This window comes from Vombatus ursinus, unplaced genomic scaffold (genome assembly GCF_900497805.2).
Source record: "Vombatus ursinus unplaced genomic scaffold, bare-nosed wombat genome assembly UNPS02014863.1, whole genome shotgun sequence".
Lineage (NCBI taxonomy): Eukaryota > Metazoa > Chordata > Mammalia > Diprotodontia > Vombatidae > Vombatus > Vombatus ursinus.
Window position 1 is genome coordinate 19,472,344 of NW_020954641.1, and position 18,743 is coordinate 19,491,086.

General features: G+C 37.3%; 1 protein-coding gene and 1 pseudogene across 2 annotated transcripts in view; one reads left to right on the forward strand and one right to left on the reverse strand.

Annotated features, from left to right (window-relative positions):
* Positions 1 to 894, reverse strand: part of GABRG2 (gamma-aminobutyric acid type A receptor gamma2 subunit) — a 136,144-nt gene extending 135,250 nt beyond the window's left edge. For both annotated transcript variants that reach the window (XM_027841911.1, XM_027841910.1), the window contains exon 1: positions 788 to 894. In XM_027841911.1, the coding sequence (XP_027697712.1) occupies positions 788 to 894 (107 nt within the window). The remainder of the gene's footprint in view (positions 1 to 787) is intronic.
* A 13,215-nt stretch (positions 895 to 14,109) lies between these two features.
* LOC114027610 lies at positions 14,110 to 18,424 on the forward strand (annotated as a pseudogene).
* Positions 18,425 to 18,743: the final 319 nt, after the last annotated feature.

Below are 18,743 nucleotides of genomic sequence, written 5' to 3' on the forward strand. Positions count from 1 at the left end.
GTCAGTTCTACTCTCCATCTGTCCCATACCCAACTGAACATGAACTGGGATTATAGCCCCAGACAGAAGGAGAGGCAACATATTACTACATCTGGCGGATTATTGCAGCCTTCTTTTGGGGACCAGCTACCTCCCCTACCCCATACCCATAACAGTTAGGGAAAAAAACGCGAATCCTCTGAGCTGGTTTTGGCCCACAGCGTCGTGCTGCTGTCCTTGGTACTGAAGCCTTTTGCTCAGTAGAAAATTGTAAGGGACAAAAAGGATCCCAACGCTTGTCCACATGGGAGGTAGTATGGCATACTTGCATACATGAGAGGTTAAGGAAAATCGTTGGAAGTCAGGGCTAGGTTCTACTCCCATATCTCTTTCATGCTCCTAGCCCCTGAGTGCTGAATTCCTCCATAGCCCCCCACCCAAACCTCATCATGACCTCAAAATACATACACAGAGAAATCTACTTAACCCAAAATCCAGCTGTAATAATGAGAAAAATATTCTGCAGTCCCCTGCATTATCCCCTGCATTATCTTTTTACACAGTGGTCGCTTACCGCCCCCTCCTCCATCCCCAATATCTCACTGGGAAAAATGCAGACCACCCTTCCCCCTCCCAGACTTCACACATACACACACACACACACACACACACACACACACACACACCCCTACAATTTCCAAACCCTCTATATCCTGCAGATACTTTCCAATACAAACTACATCTCTCTCTCTTTACCCACTCCCACCTTCCTCCCATGCAATACGAACCCGAAAGAAACGCATCTTACCCCGGGTGGAGGGCGAGTAGGAGCAGAACCCACACCATCATTTTCAGAGAAAATGCAGGAGACGAGAGTACCCGGCTTCCTGTTCTCCTTGCAACTGGAGAACTCATCGTTTGGTGTTTTACTCCTCCTTTCCTCTTGGCTGCAGACAGGTCTCTCCTTTCTTTATTATTGTTATTAGTATGCTTATTATTATGTAGTGGCTCCCCCACCACCAACCTCCCCTACCAGGTCCCGTCAGTGGGAAAATGCATTGCTCCCAGCCACGGGAATTGATATTCAGAGTGCAGAAATAAGATAAACAGCATAAACCCTTGCAGATACAATCAAAGCGCCAGCTCAGGCAGCAGCTCCCCAAATCTTGGAGAATAATATAATAGAGAGTAGAGAAAAGAGTGAGAGGTGGGGGTGGGGAAGGCACATAGAGGTAGTTAGGAAAGAGAACAACGCTCACAGGCACATTCGCACATACACTTGCCCCCCACACTCACGCATCACTTTCCAAATCCATCAATTAAAAAAAAGAAATTAAAAAAATGAAAAGAAAATGACTGGAGCTGCTGCCTGAATGCAGATTAACTCCGAGGTCAAAGTGGAAGTGATGCACGCTGCTGCAGCGCAGATTAACACATGCGTGGTGTCGTCCTGGCTGCTTTTTAACGTCTGGTTACACACTCATGCATGCAAGTCATGGCTTTCATGGGAAGGGGGTGGTATGCAGACATCTCTTAGCTAAGGCCAGAAACAACGTCGCCAGGGACAGGAGGTCTGTCTCAATCGGAATTGAGAAGGATATTCATTTTAGGTTTTGTTATCTCAGAGATTGTGATTTAGGTGAAGAGAGGAAGGCTGGTTGTTGCTATGTAACCCATCCATCCCCAGTGGTGGAGCAGCATTGGTGGAGTCCTTATGAATGAGGTGATAAAGACTGAGATAGGACTAAAAGGAAGATGTAGAAAAAAAATTCTTTCAAGCCCTTCACCTCACCCTTACTTTAAATTGAAGTAGGCAATGGAGAGACACAGTAGAGGAAGCTACAAAACAATTCATGTGGGGGTAACTATATGATACCCTTCTCATTCTGTAAGTGAAAATGACTGGGAAAGGAAATACCACTTATCTATTGGTTAAAAGTACCAAGATCAATTTGGAGATCGTCCTCCATCCAGAGACTAGAGAGGAAAGAACCTAAATTAATTAGAAGTAAGGAACTTCAAGGAAATGAAGTCGTTGCAAAACTGAATTTTTTTCCCCTTGTTTTCATTGGTCACTACACTGGAGATGGCAAAGGGATTATTTTCCTTCTTCCTTCCAAGGATGCATTACCATGGATACTGAATCAATCATGGATACTGAGGTCTCCATAGAAAATCTCCCATTATTTGAAAATATTTTTAAAACAGTAAAAAAAAAAAAACTAAATCTCCTTAGTGGGACCAGGGTATTCTCATGTTGACTGACCTCCATTTCTCCTTCCCAGTAAATATGCAAGGCAAAGGAGTTTTTAAAGGAGTTATAATTGAGGATGACAACCCTAATTTCCAGAGGTGCTACACAGACTTCTACAGACTAAGTAGCCATCTCCCTTTTGAGAAGTCCTTGTGGGGACACAAAGACTTTTGGGGAGCTGACAGTCCTGCAGGGAATTTTGGTGACAGATGAAAAATCAAGACCCTATCTTGTCTGTAACTCAGTTATTTAAACCACTCTAAGTATAAGAAAGAGAAAAAGGACCCATATGTACAAAAATATTTGTAGTAGCTCTGTTTGTAGTGGGAAAAAATGAGAAACTAGGAGAAACCCATCAATTGGGAAATGACTGAAGAAGTAATAGTATGTAAATGGTATGGCCTGCTATTGTGCTGTAAGAAAATGTGCCAGGGTTGGCTTCAGAAACATTGGAAAGACTTGTATGAACTGATACAAAGTGAAGTGAGCAGAACCAAGAGAACAGTTTATACAATAATAGCAAAAATATAGAGATAATAAACTTTGACAGACTTAGTAATTCTGATCTACATAACGACCAACCAAAATTCCAGACTCAGGATGAAACATGCCTATCTACCTCCAGGTAGAGAACTGATGAACTTGTCTCAAGCGGAAACATTTTTTTCTTTTTCTTTCATTTTCTTTATTTTTTGGACACTGCTAGTGTGGACATGGCTAGTATTGGAATTTATTGTGCATGACTTTGCAACTGGTTTTGTTTTTCTTGCTTTCTCAAAGGGTGAGAGAGTGGGAGGGAGGAAGGAGTTATTTTGGAATTGAAAATAAAATAAAATTGACTTAAAAAGGAACAAGAGGTCTCAAAGAAAACATATTTTATGTTATAAGTAACACTGACACTTTAAGAGATACCTGGAATATGGTTCTGAATGGATATACTTTATTCAAAGCAATAAGAGAGGTAGAAGGAGGATCATGGTATCTCTGGACATTAAGAAAGAAGACTCATGAGAAATTTTAAGAAAAAAAGAAGGAAAAAAGCATGGTGTAAAGCATATGGATAAATGTCAATGCAGAGAAAAAGAAGTTATTTTGTCAATGGGATACATTACAAATAACCTGGGTAGATATAGGAAATAAACAAGGAGTTAGGGAAACAGATCACATACATGGCACAGAGGCAAGTTATAATAATGATCAAGGATTTCAAATATCCAGTCATCAGCTAGATCACCATTTCAGCTAAAACCAGGGTAGCTTACATTTTTTTTTTCAGTTGCCTTTGCAATACTTCTATGCTCCAACAGGTAGAAGAACCAGTCAGGCAGAATTCCTTTCTCTATTTGATTCTAATAGGTAGAAACTTTATTGGGGTAGAAATTTTGGCAGCCTTTTGGGGAACTGTGACTTAATTCCAGTGTTCATAATAGAGGAGAATAAATACAAGGATAGTCAAACATATATCCCCAATTTGGAAAACATACTTCAAAGGGTTCATTTGAAAAATAAGTGCAATGTCATGGATATAAAATGTTACATTGGAAGCCAGTCTGGGGTGGGGGAGGGTGGGATATAGTCAACAATGAAATATTGAAAGCTCAAAGGTAAATAATTCTAATAAGGAGGAAAAATTAGTTTTTATGATGAGACTTATGTAGAAATAAATGGAACTCACCAACCAATTCAGATTGTAAGTGAAATGTACAGAAGACTAAAGCAAGGTCAAGTATTAGGGGATTTATATAAAGGCATGGCATTGCCTTGAAAAAAAAAGTGTCGTGAATGTTCAGGCTCAGAATGACCTGAGGCTGTTAAAGGAAGTTAAGGGCAACAAAAGATGTGGTTTTTTTAGCTATATTGGAAAAAAATAAAATCAAAAAGAGGGCTAAGACCTTTGTTCAGAATAAATAGATAATTGACAGCAGAGAGAAGGAAGAGCTCCTAAATTCTTATTTTCTTCTGTTTTCAAAAGAGTTTCCCTTGTACATGAAAAGACATATTAAAAATGACTTGCTTAGATAAATAAGAATACAGTAAGAGAGCACCTATGTTTCCTCGAATTGACTCCATGTGCCTCAGATGAATTTTATCCTCAATGTACTGAAAGAATTAACAGATGTAATTGATGAGTTTTCTAAGTAATATTTGAAAGTTCATAGGAAATGGGGGAAGTATCATATGATTAACAAAAGTTCTGATTAAAAAAAATAGAGAACAGAGTATGTAATCTATAGGCCAATGAGATTGACTCAATATTTGATGAAATTTTAGAATGGATAGTTAAATAAGTGTTTGACAAAAATATGGTTAGAGAAGTGATAATTACAAAATGTGAGCATAGCTTCATCTAAAACACATCATGCCAGACTGACCTCATATCCATTTTAATAGTCTTCCTTAGTGATAGATAAGGTAAACTACAGCTTTTGATATAGATGAACTAGATTTATACATTTTTTTTTATTTAAGTGCCCCATGCTATTATTTTGGACAAACTGGAGATATGTGGATTAGACATTATGCAAATACATGAATTCAGAACTATTTGGATAGGTAGAATCAAATGGCAATTGTTAGTGGTTCAATGTCAAAAGGGCAGAAATTCTATACTAATCTTTAGGGATTTTTATTTAGTCTTTCACTGCTTAAAATGTTATGAAAATGACTTGATAAAGATATAGGTGGTACGCTCATCATATTTACCAATGACACAAAGCTGAGAGGAATTTCTAAATCTGGATAACAGTGTCATGGTCCAAAGAATTCTTTATAGACTTGAAAACTGGGCTTATTTTAATAAAACTAAATTAGAAAGAGATAAATATAAAGTCTTATATTTGAGTAAATATAAACACCTATGAGTTGGGGGGTGAAGCATGATAACACAGTTAGAGTCCTGAAAACTCAATTTTTCATCAGTATGACATGACAGCCAAAGAAGGTAATGCAATCTTGGTCTGAATTAACAGAGGCATAATTTCTAGGTAACAGTACAACTGCACACTGATCTCATCAGACCTCATCTGGGGTACTATATTCAATTCTGGGAGTCATGGTTTATGAATCATACTGATAAATTGGAAAATGTCAAGAGGAGGGCAACCAGGATGTTGAAAAGCATTGACTGCATGTCACGTGATGCACTGTTGAAGGAATTAAGAATGGTTAGCCCGGAGAAGAGAATATGAAGCAATGAGTGGGGTTTTTCAAAGAAGGAAAATTTAAGCTTGATTTCAGGAAGTGGGGAGAATCCCTACCAATTAGAACTTTCCAAAAGTAGAAGGGGCTATCTATAGAGGTGGATGGTTCCCTTGGAACTTTTCAAGCAGAGGTTGGATGACTACTTGTTTAATATGATACAATGAACATTCCCTTTGTGAATGAGCCTGTGGAGTAATTGGATATATTTAATCTCAACTTCTAGGTAGAGGAGGGACATTCCAAAAGGACATCTTTAACTGATGGTAGGTAGACTGTAACATTATCTCCATATATAGACTACAGAACACTCTCACAACCAGTCATAAACATCTATTAAATTTACACATTTTAAAACAAAAATAATTTTATTATTTAATACCATGCGTGGATTTATAGGTAAAATTACTCAGAGAAACTAATGCCCAGATGCCAGGAAGCTAAGAACCTATTTTAGTGGAAATCCTTAGGTATTGTCTGTATTGTGGCATTGAAACAAAGAATGAAGCATTGTCTGTATTATTCATCTCTTCCCAGTCTATCCCTTTTTCTTCTATTGAAGAAAAAATGGTTTTAAGCTTTTAATTCATTATATTTCCTTTCTAGATTTGTCCAAATTACTTGAGATATGTGAGAATGTTCTATTCTTCATGCCATTTTAACTAAGATAATGCAAGGGTTATAACATTTTCTTTTTTTTTTTCAAGAAAAGACACTTTGAGCTAAACAGTACAATTTGGCTCTCAAGCAAAACAAGTACATGAGAAGGAAATGTAGGACTATCAACAACAAAAGTGTTTATATTTTTTGAGGTACTGAGAGGTCAATGATTTTCCCCCAAGATTTAAGAATTGGTAATAAACTGTGGTGGAATCTGAATTCAGTTCTTTCTGACTATGAGTCTAGAAGTCTATACAGTAAGCTATCATCTTTGCTCTCTCTTTGGCATCAGGTGACACAGGGATGAGCATTGTCTAGGAAGGAAACACACAAAAGCAGACTCTGATAGCTCTCAGATTTCCTAGGAATAGTAGATCATGGAGACAGATGTTGCCCTGTGCCAAAGTTCCTCTCTTTTAGCAAATCTTGAGATAGGAGTCTTGTTCAAACTGCTGGGCTTTGAAGTAACATTTGGTAAAGTGGTGTTACACTCAGTTTGAGGTGACAGGAGGGGAGAACTGGAGTAAGGAATGCTCCCCCAATGGGTTTAGAAATTTGATCTTTTTCTATAAGTACCTAACATTTAATCTCCTAGAAAAAAAGTCTTGGATTTTTGGAAATTAATATACATAGATATTGTAGTATTTCAATTCCAACCCACTCCATGTCTGCTGCACTTTTAATATATTTCCATGTTATTGGCCCAGAAAAGAAAGACCTGTATTAAATGAATTGATGTTTTAATTGTTTAGCTGCTCTAACAGTTTTTCAAATAAAACTAAAAACTTACAAAATATATGGAATCATCCAACTGTAATATTTTGGCAAACTGAAGTACTACTTATAGCTACAGCACAGTGGATGGCACACAGTAGGTAGTTAATAAATGCTAGTTGATTATCTGACTGGTGTTGTAAAAAATCAGTTAATTTTGTTGTTATGCTGTTGTTGTTGTTGAGTCACTCTTCAGTCATGTCTGACTCTTTATGATCCCATTTTGGGTTTTCTTGGCAAAGATACTGGAGTGATTTGCCATTTTGTTCTCCAGCTCATTTTATAGATGAAGAAACTACAGCAAACAAGGTTAAGTGACTTGCCCAGGGTTCCACAGATAGTGTCTGAGACTGTATTTGAATTCAGATCTTCCTGACTTCAAGCTTAGAACTTTTCCCACTGTGCCATCTAGCTGCCCAAGTCAGTTATTAGTACACATTTATTAATTATTTAGCAAGCAAGCCAAGATGACAGAAAAAGAGGAAATAGTACAGCCCAGCTCCCCACACAAATGCTCCAACAACAAACTTAGAAAATCATAATAATGAATGAGAAATCAAACAAGAAAATACAGCAGTCTTTCCACTACAAGATCACAATCTGTGGAATAGAAATAAGTCAGGATGACAGACTCAGTGCCAAGCCCAAGCCAATAGGAAAGGATCAGCCAGAAAGGAGCCCAGAAGTCTAAGTTAGGCCAGCTCAGAGTAGTTTTCAGATTTAATCTCAGGCCCAGGAGTACTGTTGGTGCCAGGAAAGTGGACTCAATGGTTTTGTTCTGGCTAGAAGCTTTGGAACCCAGAGATGATGTCTCAATCTCAAGACCAAGCCATCAGTCTCCCAGAGTAGCCAAGAATTAGCACCTAGAGCTCTGAGATAGGTCTGCTGCACAGACATGCTCAGAGTTGATCTTGAGCTCAGTCCTATTTCAAGTTTGCATCTTGAGGACTTTAACACAGACTCAACATAGGCTCAGTGCCCTGAGCTCCCAACCCAGAATCTCCCAAAGCAGATTTTGGACTCAGTATCCCCCAGGAAAACTGTTCAAGAAGGTTTGCCAGAGGGTCCTGAATCACAGACTCACCTTCATAAAGTCTCCTAGCTAGGCCCAGAGAAGTACCCTGAAAGAATTTCTAAATTAAAAAAAATAGGTGAGCTAATATAATACCAGGGCTGCCCAAGACAGAAACCCAGTCCAAGAGAATAATGCTTATAAACACTTATAAGCAATATCTCAAAGATATACACAGCTTGCCTAACAGATCAATTAAAATTGTTGGAACAAATGATATTTAAAATGAATTAAAATTATATGATAAATGAAATATGAGGGATAGAAAATTAATTTGAAAAGAAATGAGAGCTATATCAGAAATATTTGTAAAGAGAATTAGCAATTTGTTACATGTGGTATAAAACCTTATGAGAGTAGCAGATTTTCTGAAAATTATAATGTACCACACAGAAGATAATGATTCTGTGAGACAACAAGAAATATTCAAAGTCAGAATATTTTTTTTAAATAGAAGAAAATGTAAGATATCTCATACCAAAAAAACAAAACAAAACAAAACAAAACAAAACAAACAAACAAACAGACTTCTGGCCTGGAAAACAATTCAAGAAGATTAGACATTGGAAACATTAGAATAACTGAAAGAAAAAATTCAGAATTTTTAGGCAAAAAAGAGAAAAAGTACTGAATGTTTTCAGAAAGAGTTTAAGTACAAAGGATCACACACAATTTAGCAGCTAAAAACTTTGAAATGCAAACACAAAGTAAACAGAAACACAAAAAGTTATATAAGTAAGTAATCAGAAAGTATAAGTAAGAAATGTTTGCATTCTAATGGAAGTGGGGATGATACTAGCATCCCCTAAGAACCATGATTTCAGCATGGATCTGAGAGGGAATCAAATAAGATGTAGGACATAGAAGTGTTTTTTTTTTCTAATTTTGCTATGTTTTGAATATCATCAAAAGAAAAAGGAATGAGAGGATTTTAAAAATAAACTAGGGAAGAAAAAGAGAATAATGTAAGAGATTGTTATCTCATATAATCGAGGGCATAAGTTGAAGTCTATACACATGTTGAAGGGGTAGGGGAGCAGCTGTTATTCAAAACTCACTTTGAGGTGCTGCAGCGTAAAGTGAGAATTAGGAGAACAATTTATGCTACAACAATAACATTGTGAAAAGGAAAATCTTGAAAGATAAGAACTATGCTTAATGCAGTGGTCATTCCTAATTCTGAAGACTGACGATTAAAAAAGGAAATGTGATTTACTCTGTTTAATTCTATACTAAGAGCTAGGAACACAAAAACATAGATGAAATATTCTTTGTTCTCAAGGATCATAGATTCTATAGGTATAGAGTAAAATTTAGTAGGGACATCATAGAAAGGAGAATGGATTTTTGGAACAAAACTTGTTTCAGTCTCTGGATCTCACATTTCCTTACTCTTTTTACTGAGTCAAGTCACTTAGACTCCCTTGATCCTGTTTTCTCATGAGTTAAATGATTCTTCCATAACATACTTCACAGGTTATTGTGAAAACTGAATGGAATATTATATGTGAATTACTTTGTACCAGAAATAAATATGGACTTTGCTGTTGTTGTTGTTCAGTTGTTTTAGGCATGTTCAACTTTTCATGACCAAATTTTGTTTGTTGTTGTTTTTTGTTTTTTTGTTTTTTTTTTTTTTTTTGCAAAGATACTGGATTGTTTTACCATTTCCTTCTCCAATTCATTTTACAGATAATGAACTGATGCAAACAGGGTTAAGTGATTTGACCAGAGTTACACAGCTAGAAAGTATGTGAGGATGGATTTAAACTCATGAAAATGAATCTTTCTGATTCCAAGCCTAGTACACTACACTATGCCACCTAGTTGCCAAATATGAACTAACCATACCTATTGAAGAGAAAGCTCACCGAGTATTTTTTTAAACATAACTACTTTGAATTTCACATAAATACATTAAAATTTCACTACATACATCACAACTCCTAAAGGAAAATCCAATCTAGTTTTGCTACGAGAAAAAATTGCAATGAAATTGAGAATAGTTTTTGCTTACATAGTACCTGTTATATAGTATATAACTTCACAAACATTATTTCTTCTGTGGCTCATAAAAAGCCTGGGAGCAAAGACTATCAAGTATTCTTATCACCATTTTACATATTAGGAAGCTGAGGATCAATGAATTCAAATTGCTTGTGAAAGCTCACAACACTAGGAACTATGAACGTAAGGACTCAAAACTGAGTCTTCTCTCTATTAATTGCTGGAGTCCAAGCTTAAATGCCTGTGCTTTCATTTTCTTCAGCTCCAAGTCAAGAAGTGTTTCCAGTATACTCACTATATGATGCTGTTTAAATTCCTTATAGAACTATACCCAGACAAATGTATGAAGTAGGCAAGGTGTTCTCAGCATTAGAGTTTGTTGCTGTTTTCTTATTTGTTTTAATGGAGATAAATGGAAAAGGGAAGTGATCAAACCTTCCTGTTCTTATTTCTTTTACTTAACAGAGATATATTTTTCTTTATAAATGAGATATTTTTATGGTAATATTATGGAAGAAAAAAGTAAATGAGCAAAACTGACACATCATCCAAGTGAGATTTATTGAAGGATCTTCTTCATAGCTGGCCAAGTTCCTAAAGAGGAAAGGAGAAGAAGGTCTGCATCAATGGCTGTCTTTGAAAATTTATTGTTTGTTCTCATAGCCTTGCTTAGATTCTGCAAAACATGAGTATGAAAATTTCTAAGAGTCCAATGGGCTGTCCTAAGTCCATGCTATATGAATAACGATGGAAAGAATTGGTGTTGTTTAACCTAGAGGAAAAAAAAAACATCATATGTTCCATTTAATGTTGTTCAAAATTTTAAACAAGAGCTGAGGAAAAGAATGATTAGACTTGTTCAGTTTGGCTGTAGAGGGAAGGACTAGAAGAAATAAGTAGAAGTTGCAGAAAACGCATAGTTGGACTTGATTTAAGGGGGAAAAAACTTTATAAGAACCAGATTAAATAGTTACTTTGGCTTCTTCCTGGAATTATATGCTTTCTAATTCTGTGTCAGCCTACCTGAATTTTGAGAAGCAACTCATGATAACTTTTAAAGACCATCTATGGTGACCACAGCCATGAAATTGAAAGACACTAACTCCTTGAAAGGAAAGCTATGGCAAATCTGGATAGCATGTTAAAAAGCAGACATCACCTTGCTGACAAAGGTCCATATAGTTAAAGCTATGGTTGTTTTTGTTTTTGTTTTTGTTTTTGTTGTTTTTTTCAGTAGTAATGAATGACTGTGAGAGTTGAATTGTAAGGAAAGCTGAGCACTGCGGAGTTAATGTTTTTGAATTGTGGTGTTGAAGAAGACTTTTGAGAGTCCTCTGGACAGCAAGGAGATAAAATCAGTTCATACTTTAAGAAACTAATTTAGATTATTCACTGGAAGGTCAAATACTGAAGCAGAAGCTTAAATACTTTGGCAACACAGTGGGAAGACAGGACTCATTGGAAAAAGCACTGATGTTGGGAAAGATTGAAGGCAAAAAGAAATGATGATAGCAGAAAATTATATGGATAAATGTTTGTCCATGGACTTGGACAGATTTTGAGAGATGGTGGAGGATAGAGCCTGGTGTGCTATGGTCCATGGGGTCATGAAGTGTTGGACATGAATGAACTACTGAACAACAACAAGAACCAAGGTGTAGATGGACTGCTATTTGTGAGTGTGAAATGGAATATCTGTGGCAATGAAATTACAGATACTTAAAACACTGAAAAATGTGCTACGCCAGTGGGGAAATCACTTGGAATCCAGGCCTTCCTAGCATATGTAATAATTTACATGTTTAGCAGCCTGCTTCATATAGCATAGTATCCTCATTTCTGCCAGAATCCAATTGATATAATCATTTTAATTGACTTCTATAAATCTAGATGAAACTAAAAGTTTTCTGCACCAATTATAGGTATACATCCACCTCTCTATACATGGTAATTTTCAACCTAAGTGTAATTAAATATTTTAGAAATAATATCTTTAGCAAGGTGAAAAATGTGAATTCAGTGAAACTTTAATAGGAAAGGACTGATAAATCCTTTCAGATATGTATACTGTCAGTGCATTTTGGAATGAATTGCTATCATAATAAAATACAAGAATATCATGGGATCAAAGATGTATAGCTGGAAGGATTGTCAAAGGTCATCTAGTCTGGCCTTCTCATTTTGTGATTGAGAAAACTTGGCCCAGAGTTTACCTACTAGGTCACTTATCCAAGGTCATATAAGTACTAAATATCAGAGGTAGAATTTGAACCCAAGCCCTATGTCTCAAAAGGTACATTTTACAAAAGTGATCAAAACCTACATTTTGGAATATCAATTTGGCAGTTGTATGGAAAATGAATTAATGAAAGGAGATACCAAAAACATGGAGACCAATTCTGAGACCATTGCAAAAGACTAGGCAAAAGATAATGAGGAGCTTATTAGCTAGCATAATGAATACATCAATAGAGAGAAATGGAACAGACATCTGAGAGTTGTTCAGAGCTGTAGTAGAATCAAGTTGTCAAGATATTAGGTACACCCTGTTTTCCAGAGCTAAGGCCCAGCAAGCAAGCTGTACCCTAAGCTTGGCATAACAATAATCTTTTGCATTCAACCTCTGGATGATCTCAGCCACAGCAAATTCCCAGAATTGTTTCTGGTCATGAAGCCCTACTATGAATCAGACTTGTCACATTCTTACTGTTATTCCTGATTGTCAGGGTTATAGTTCACTGTGTAGCCATATGTATAAGTATTGATATCTCTCCACACTGTCTCATCCTGCCCCCCCCCCCACACACACTATAGATGGTGCTCTGGCACATGTGTTCTTCCTTACAAGCCATTTTTCTCACTTTGAAATTAAACTTCTGTTTGATTCCTGACTCTCCTATCTCTAGCCTGCTTTGTTCAGCTCTGGCCACCCACAGGTTAGAAGCCAGTTCCATCCAGTTGACATTCATTGATGTTAGAAGTGGGATTGGACATGGAACTGAATCATTGCACTCTCCTGTACTGGTAGAAACAGACTAGGTGGCACCAGAGGTTAATTTCTCTGGAGTCCAACCCCACTGCATCTGGTGAGTCCTCTGTCCTTGTTCCTGCTCCAATCCTCCAAGCTCCACTTTGGTTGAGCTCAGTGTTCTTTGTGAGGAAAACTCCTGGGTCGCTTTTTTGACTTGGTTCATCCCAGATCACTTTGGTAAGAATAGCCTTTCTTAACTGTATATGTATGTTAATTGGCCTCTCTCCATGCCTCTATAAAATGCTAACTGTGTGCCTGAAGTTGAAAACTACATGCCTTGGTAACTGTATATTTCTGTATGGACTATGACTGCACACTTTGTAGAATTATTTGTGTTTGTGTTGTGAGATCTGTCTTGTTGCTTTATCTTTATATCTTTGTAAAATGTAAAATGTCTGTGTCATGTTTGGGTGGTGAGCTAGATTTTGTTACCTTGAAAGATTTAAAATGCATCCAACCAGAAAAACTTCTAAGGGCTGTAGCCAGAGAATTTAAAACACTTGGAAAGATTAGCAAACTTTCACACTTGAAGCAATTATCTCAGTAAGCAGGACTAACTCCCATTTTAGGCTTTCTACAAGATATTAGGTTATAAGAAAAGAGAACAAAACCTTTAAAATCCTTTTCCCCCCCATGTCATTCCAGCTTTGGTTATGTTGGAATTACAAAAATAAAGTCAGATAGTCAAAGTTTATATAACTGCTAAAAACATCTTAGCAGATTGCAGAAGTTTAGAGATTAATCATTAAGGAGTTTGAAGATTTATCATTTTTAAGACTGCAGAGAACTGAGACTTCATAGTAACTCCAGGAATTCACTGCCTTCTGAGATATCTTAGGAAGTTTTTGGGGTACCACTCCATAGAATTTGTTTATGAAAAAAATGAGAATTAAATGTTATAAAATTTTCAGAGTAAATGATAAGATTAATAGCCTTATTGTTCTAGGACAATGAAAAAAGGCAACTAGTTTGGAAATATTCCCAGAATGAAGAAAGAAAGAAAAAAATAGGTAAATACTTTGTACTTTATATCAACTTCTTGATGCCCTGTGACTTCTCCAGGTCAGAGATCCTCTCGCTCTTCATATTAACACGTCTCATCTCAGATACATTTCATTGCCAAGGGGCCACTTAATGGAGGGGGTGGGTACAGAAGCTTCAAGTGACCCCTCTGTCACTGACAGTGGCCCCAATGGCCCTTTGTCCCTGGGCATCCTGCAATCTGACACTCTAGGCAAGCCTGGGGGCATCACCCAGGTGCAGTACATACTGCCCACCCAGCAGCTGCAAGTGGTCCCAGCCCCAACAGTATCTGGTCCCAAAGTTGCAGCTTTTGGGGATGGGGGGAGGATAGGTCAGGCCCCACAGGCAGCATCCACTTTGCCCTGCCACCAGAGACTATCACCAATGGGAAGTTCTTACTAGCAGCCACCACAACCCCTGGGATATCCATTTAGCAGCCAGTGCCCTCTGCTACACCTCCCAAAGCCCAGTCAGTGTCTCCAATGCAGGCCCAGCCTTCAACAAGCCCTGCTTGGCTGCTGCCTGAGAAGTTCCTGGTGCTCCTGGCAGTACTTAGCATGGCAGTACAGGTTGGGGAGGGGCAGCCACACTGTCTTTGGTGAGCCCATCTTCTCTGTTCTGGTTACAGAAATTTATTGCTTAGGCAAGTTATCCTATCTCTCTTTGCCCCAGTTTCCTGATCTGTAAAGAGAAAAATAATAATGGTACCCACCTCTCAGGGTTGTTGTGAGAGTTTTACCTCCTGCTGTGATACATAATATTGTTGTAACTATGTCCCCCTTTTTCCATTTGTATCAAATTTCTATAATCAATAAAATTTGTAAGTACAATACTAAATCTACTAAATAATAGATTGATACTGGAACATCTCTGAGTTACTATAATAGGATGTAAGTATGAACATCTTACAATTTTAACCCGTATTTGTGGTCAAATTATAATATAGAGATGATATCCTCCTAAGGGGGAAATGATTAGACAAGGATGTAATGTGAATGTTTTAAAAATAACTAGAATAGTAAATTTTGAGAAATCAGCAGGATTAGACTATTTTCTCTAAGAATTATATGCAGATATATATTATTGGCTTCCAAAATTTATCTATCATGGAAATTCAGGCTTTGAACATGTTTTAATAATAAGTTCTCAAAATTGGATTTTACACATATGTTGTATTGATCTGTCTGATAATATTAAATGACAGAAGAGTTCATTTTATGGTTAGACTCTCATAAATTTTTAGAAGATTCTTATATCAGTTACAGAATTTAGGTAAGGACAGAAACGGCAATGTTATATAAGTTGAAATTCTCTGAAGTTTCAAATTTGGTGAACCAAATTTAAGTGATTATAGTAGGAACCTCTAGATTTGGAACCAGAGAAGCAAAGTCTTTTTTAGAGCTATCCTGAGAATAAGCATGCTGTCCAAAAAAAAGATATCTAGTGACCAGATAACCATATGAGACATGTGGGACTTAAAATGTGCTGATTAAATGTATATTGATTATGGCTTACTCGGATACAAGGAGACTAGATGTTAGTTAATATTGGTGATAACCATTGTATTTCTTTGGTGTTTTGTTTCAAAATATTTATGTTTAAGTTTTCTTGGTTACCTTGGTGACATGTAAATCTCACTTCTCAGAACTAATCCATTGTGAGATCTCTAAGTAGTTTGATCTGTATCTGACTTAATATAATTATGCAATTATGGGAATTGTGAGAAAAACAATATTACATTGTTTGAACCTAGCCCTGTGTGGCTGGGAAACTGGATCATCTGTATGTGTTGTTTCAAGACTAAGGACCTATGTTATGCTGATCAGAAACAGATTCAAAGATTGATGGAAAGAGTTTTTTTCTAAAGGCCCCTACCAGGTCTTTCTGACTACTCCTACAGCTGCCAAACTTGTGGGTGCGTACTCCTGGGTCATCTGAAAAAGGCCTGTGCTCGTCAGTGGACAGCAGAACCCTCCAGGGATCTCAAGGTTCATCTAGTACACGCTCAGAAGCATCTGACACCCAGACAAGAGAGCTATCCCAAGATTCCGCATGAGACATGAGTATACTGGCTTAGTTTTTTTTTCCTCTTCCCTTTCATTATGTGCCCAACCACCAAGGCCCTGATTCAAGCATGTGTCAGCATTTTTCCCTCTACATTCTTGGCCCTCCTACCTCCTTTTCTGATTGCAAGCAAACAATGGCTAGCATTGATATCTGGTACACACTTCCCCAATAGATCCTCTCAAGTAACTATCCCCTGAGCAAAATCTTGTCCTGGCCCAACTGGCCTCTGGAGGCAACTTGCCTTATACCTGCCTCTCCTTTATTGGCCATAAGAGTAGGGATTCTTTCAGAACCCCTTTGGCCAAAACAGGGAAATGTCAAGATATTAGGAGACACACTGTTTTCCATAGCTAAGGCCCAGCAAGCAATCTGTGTCCTGAGCTTGGCATAACAGCAATCCTTTGTGCTCACCATCTGGATGATCTAAGCCTCAGCAATATCCCAGAATTGTTTCTGATCATTATGCCCTGCTACGAATTAAACTTGTCACATTATTACTGTTACCCCTAATTGTCAGGGCTACAGCTCACTATGTCATCATAGGTATAAGTATTGATATCTCCTCACATTGCCCTGCTTCCCACCCACTCCCCACCCCTAGGATGATGCTTTGGCACACGTATCTGTGCTTGCAAGTCATTTTCCTCACTTTAAAATTAAATTTCTTTTTGATTTCTGACTCCTATCTCTAGCTTGCTTCGTTTGACTCAGGCCATCTACAGATTAGAGGTCAGTTCCCTCCAGTTGACACAATAAATTGATAAGCACATATTAAGCACTTATTTTGCAGACAATATGCTAAGTTCTGCAGATAGAAATAAAAAGTTAAAAAAAATCTTTACTAACGAGAAGCTTTAATTCATATAAATCAGTACATACAAGATAATCATATCTAGGCCAGCAAAGGAATTGACAGCCTATGGTGCCCTGCAATGACATCAGTGGAAAGGCAGTAACCCCTTCCCCTCTTCTCCTCCTAGCATCTACTGGAGGCAGCCTGGACATCTACCCCACAGGGGGCTGCCTGAGCTAGTTTTCTAAAAATAAGAATAGAGGGGAACATAAAGCTGGAAGTAGTAGAAGATACAGTAGAATATCATCTGTTTTTGTTAGCAAATGAACCAAAAAAAAAAACCAAAAAAACAAAAAACCAGAAAAATCCAAAGAGATCCTTCAGAGGTCAATAACTACCACATGTGGACCTCAGCTTGTTTCCTGTATCTGGCAAAAATAGCTTTTTAATCTCAGATACAAACTTAGTAAAGGAACCAATCCTGCTCATATTGCTGATATAACTAAGTTTGGGGATAACATTGATAAGTGGTTTATTGTTTACCTAATGAAACAAATTATAAAGAAATTTCCAAAGTTAGTAGCAAGGATTAAAGATAGCAAAGATAAATTTGTGCTAATAGAAACTGCTGAATTTCTCCATAAATAAATGCTTGGAAACTGTTAATAGCATTAATATAGTGGTTTTTGTTTTTTGTTTGTTTTGTTTTGTTTTGTTTTTCTGCTGTGGACAATTGTGCATTGTTCCAGCACCACAGACACTGGGGAAATATCCTGGTTACCTGCCATACTTCCCATGATCAGCCTAGGCACTCTGAAAAAGTCCTTACCTCAGAATCTATACAGGTACAAGTGAACAGTCAAATCAAAGGGTACCCAGAAAAAATCCAAACATCCCTTCATTGAGTTCACTGCTTCCTCTCATTTGCTGCTGTGGTAATTTTGAAGCAACATCTTTGGCTGGTAGCTGCAGTTGTCCAGTCCTTTTACTTACTGGGATACTAATGACACACAAACCTGCTGAACTTTAAAAATGTTCTTTCCCAAAACATGTGTATTGGCTTCAATCATATTCACAAAGTGTATACATAGCAAGCCCACAGAGGTTTGTGCCAGACTTCCCCAATGTACATGGTCTGCCTTCCCAGTTATACCTCCAGTATCGAGCACATGAACTGGGCATGAAACTGGCTCATGGCTTTGAGTTTTTGTACTTTAAGTCTATTTCAGTTTCTGACTAATGATCACCACCTTTCTTTAGAATGACTTTCTTAACAGTATGAACTATTATGGTTACTTTGAAGAAGAGATAGAAGGCCCTGCTAATTACCTGGTTAAGCCACACATGGCAGAGAACTACTTCCAGCAATCTATGAATGGGCTGGAAAGCTTTCTTGACATAAACCCAGAGGGAGAGACTTCAACCATATTAGAAACAATGCCTTTTGATCTGGGAGAACTTGAGAAAGAAGCTATAGAAAATGATGATCAGTGGCTGTATATCTTACTGGATCAACTAAACAAGATTCTGCAGAAATATCTCCACACTTTCTGTGACTTCAGTTAAGCCATAGGTCTGCTTTAAGACAAATCTGTAGCCAATAAAGAGTCAGTCTGATAAAAGGGGAAAAAAGATGAATATAACCAGATGGAGGAGCCTAGCAGATGGGGTTGTGGGGACCAAGTAAGGCCTTCAAGAATCAATGAAATTTTGCATCTGCTTATGTGTGAGGTGTAGTAAATGAAAGTATAAAGTCATAGATGACTTATAGAGTGTTGCCTAGGTGATTAGAAGGTACCCTTTGTAGAAATAAAGTTAGGGGAAAGAGTAGATTTCAGTGAAGAACTAGCAAATTATCTCTTGAATTTATTAATTTTATGATGTT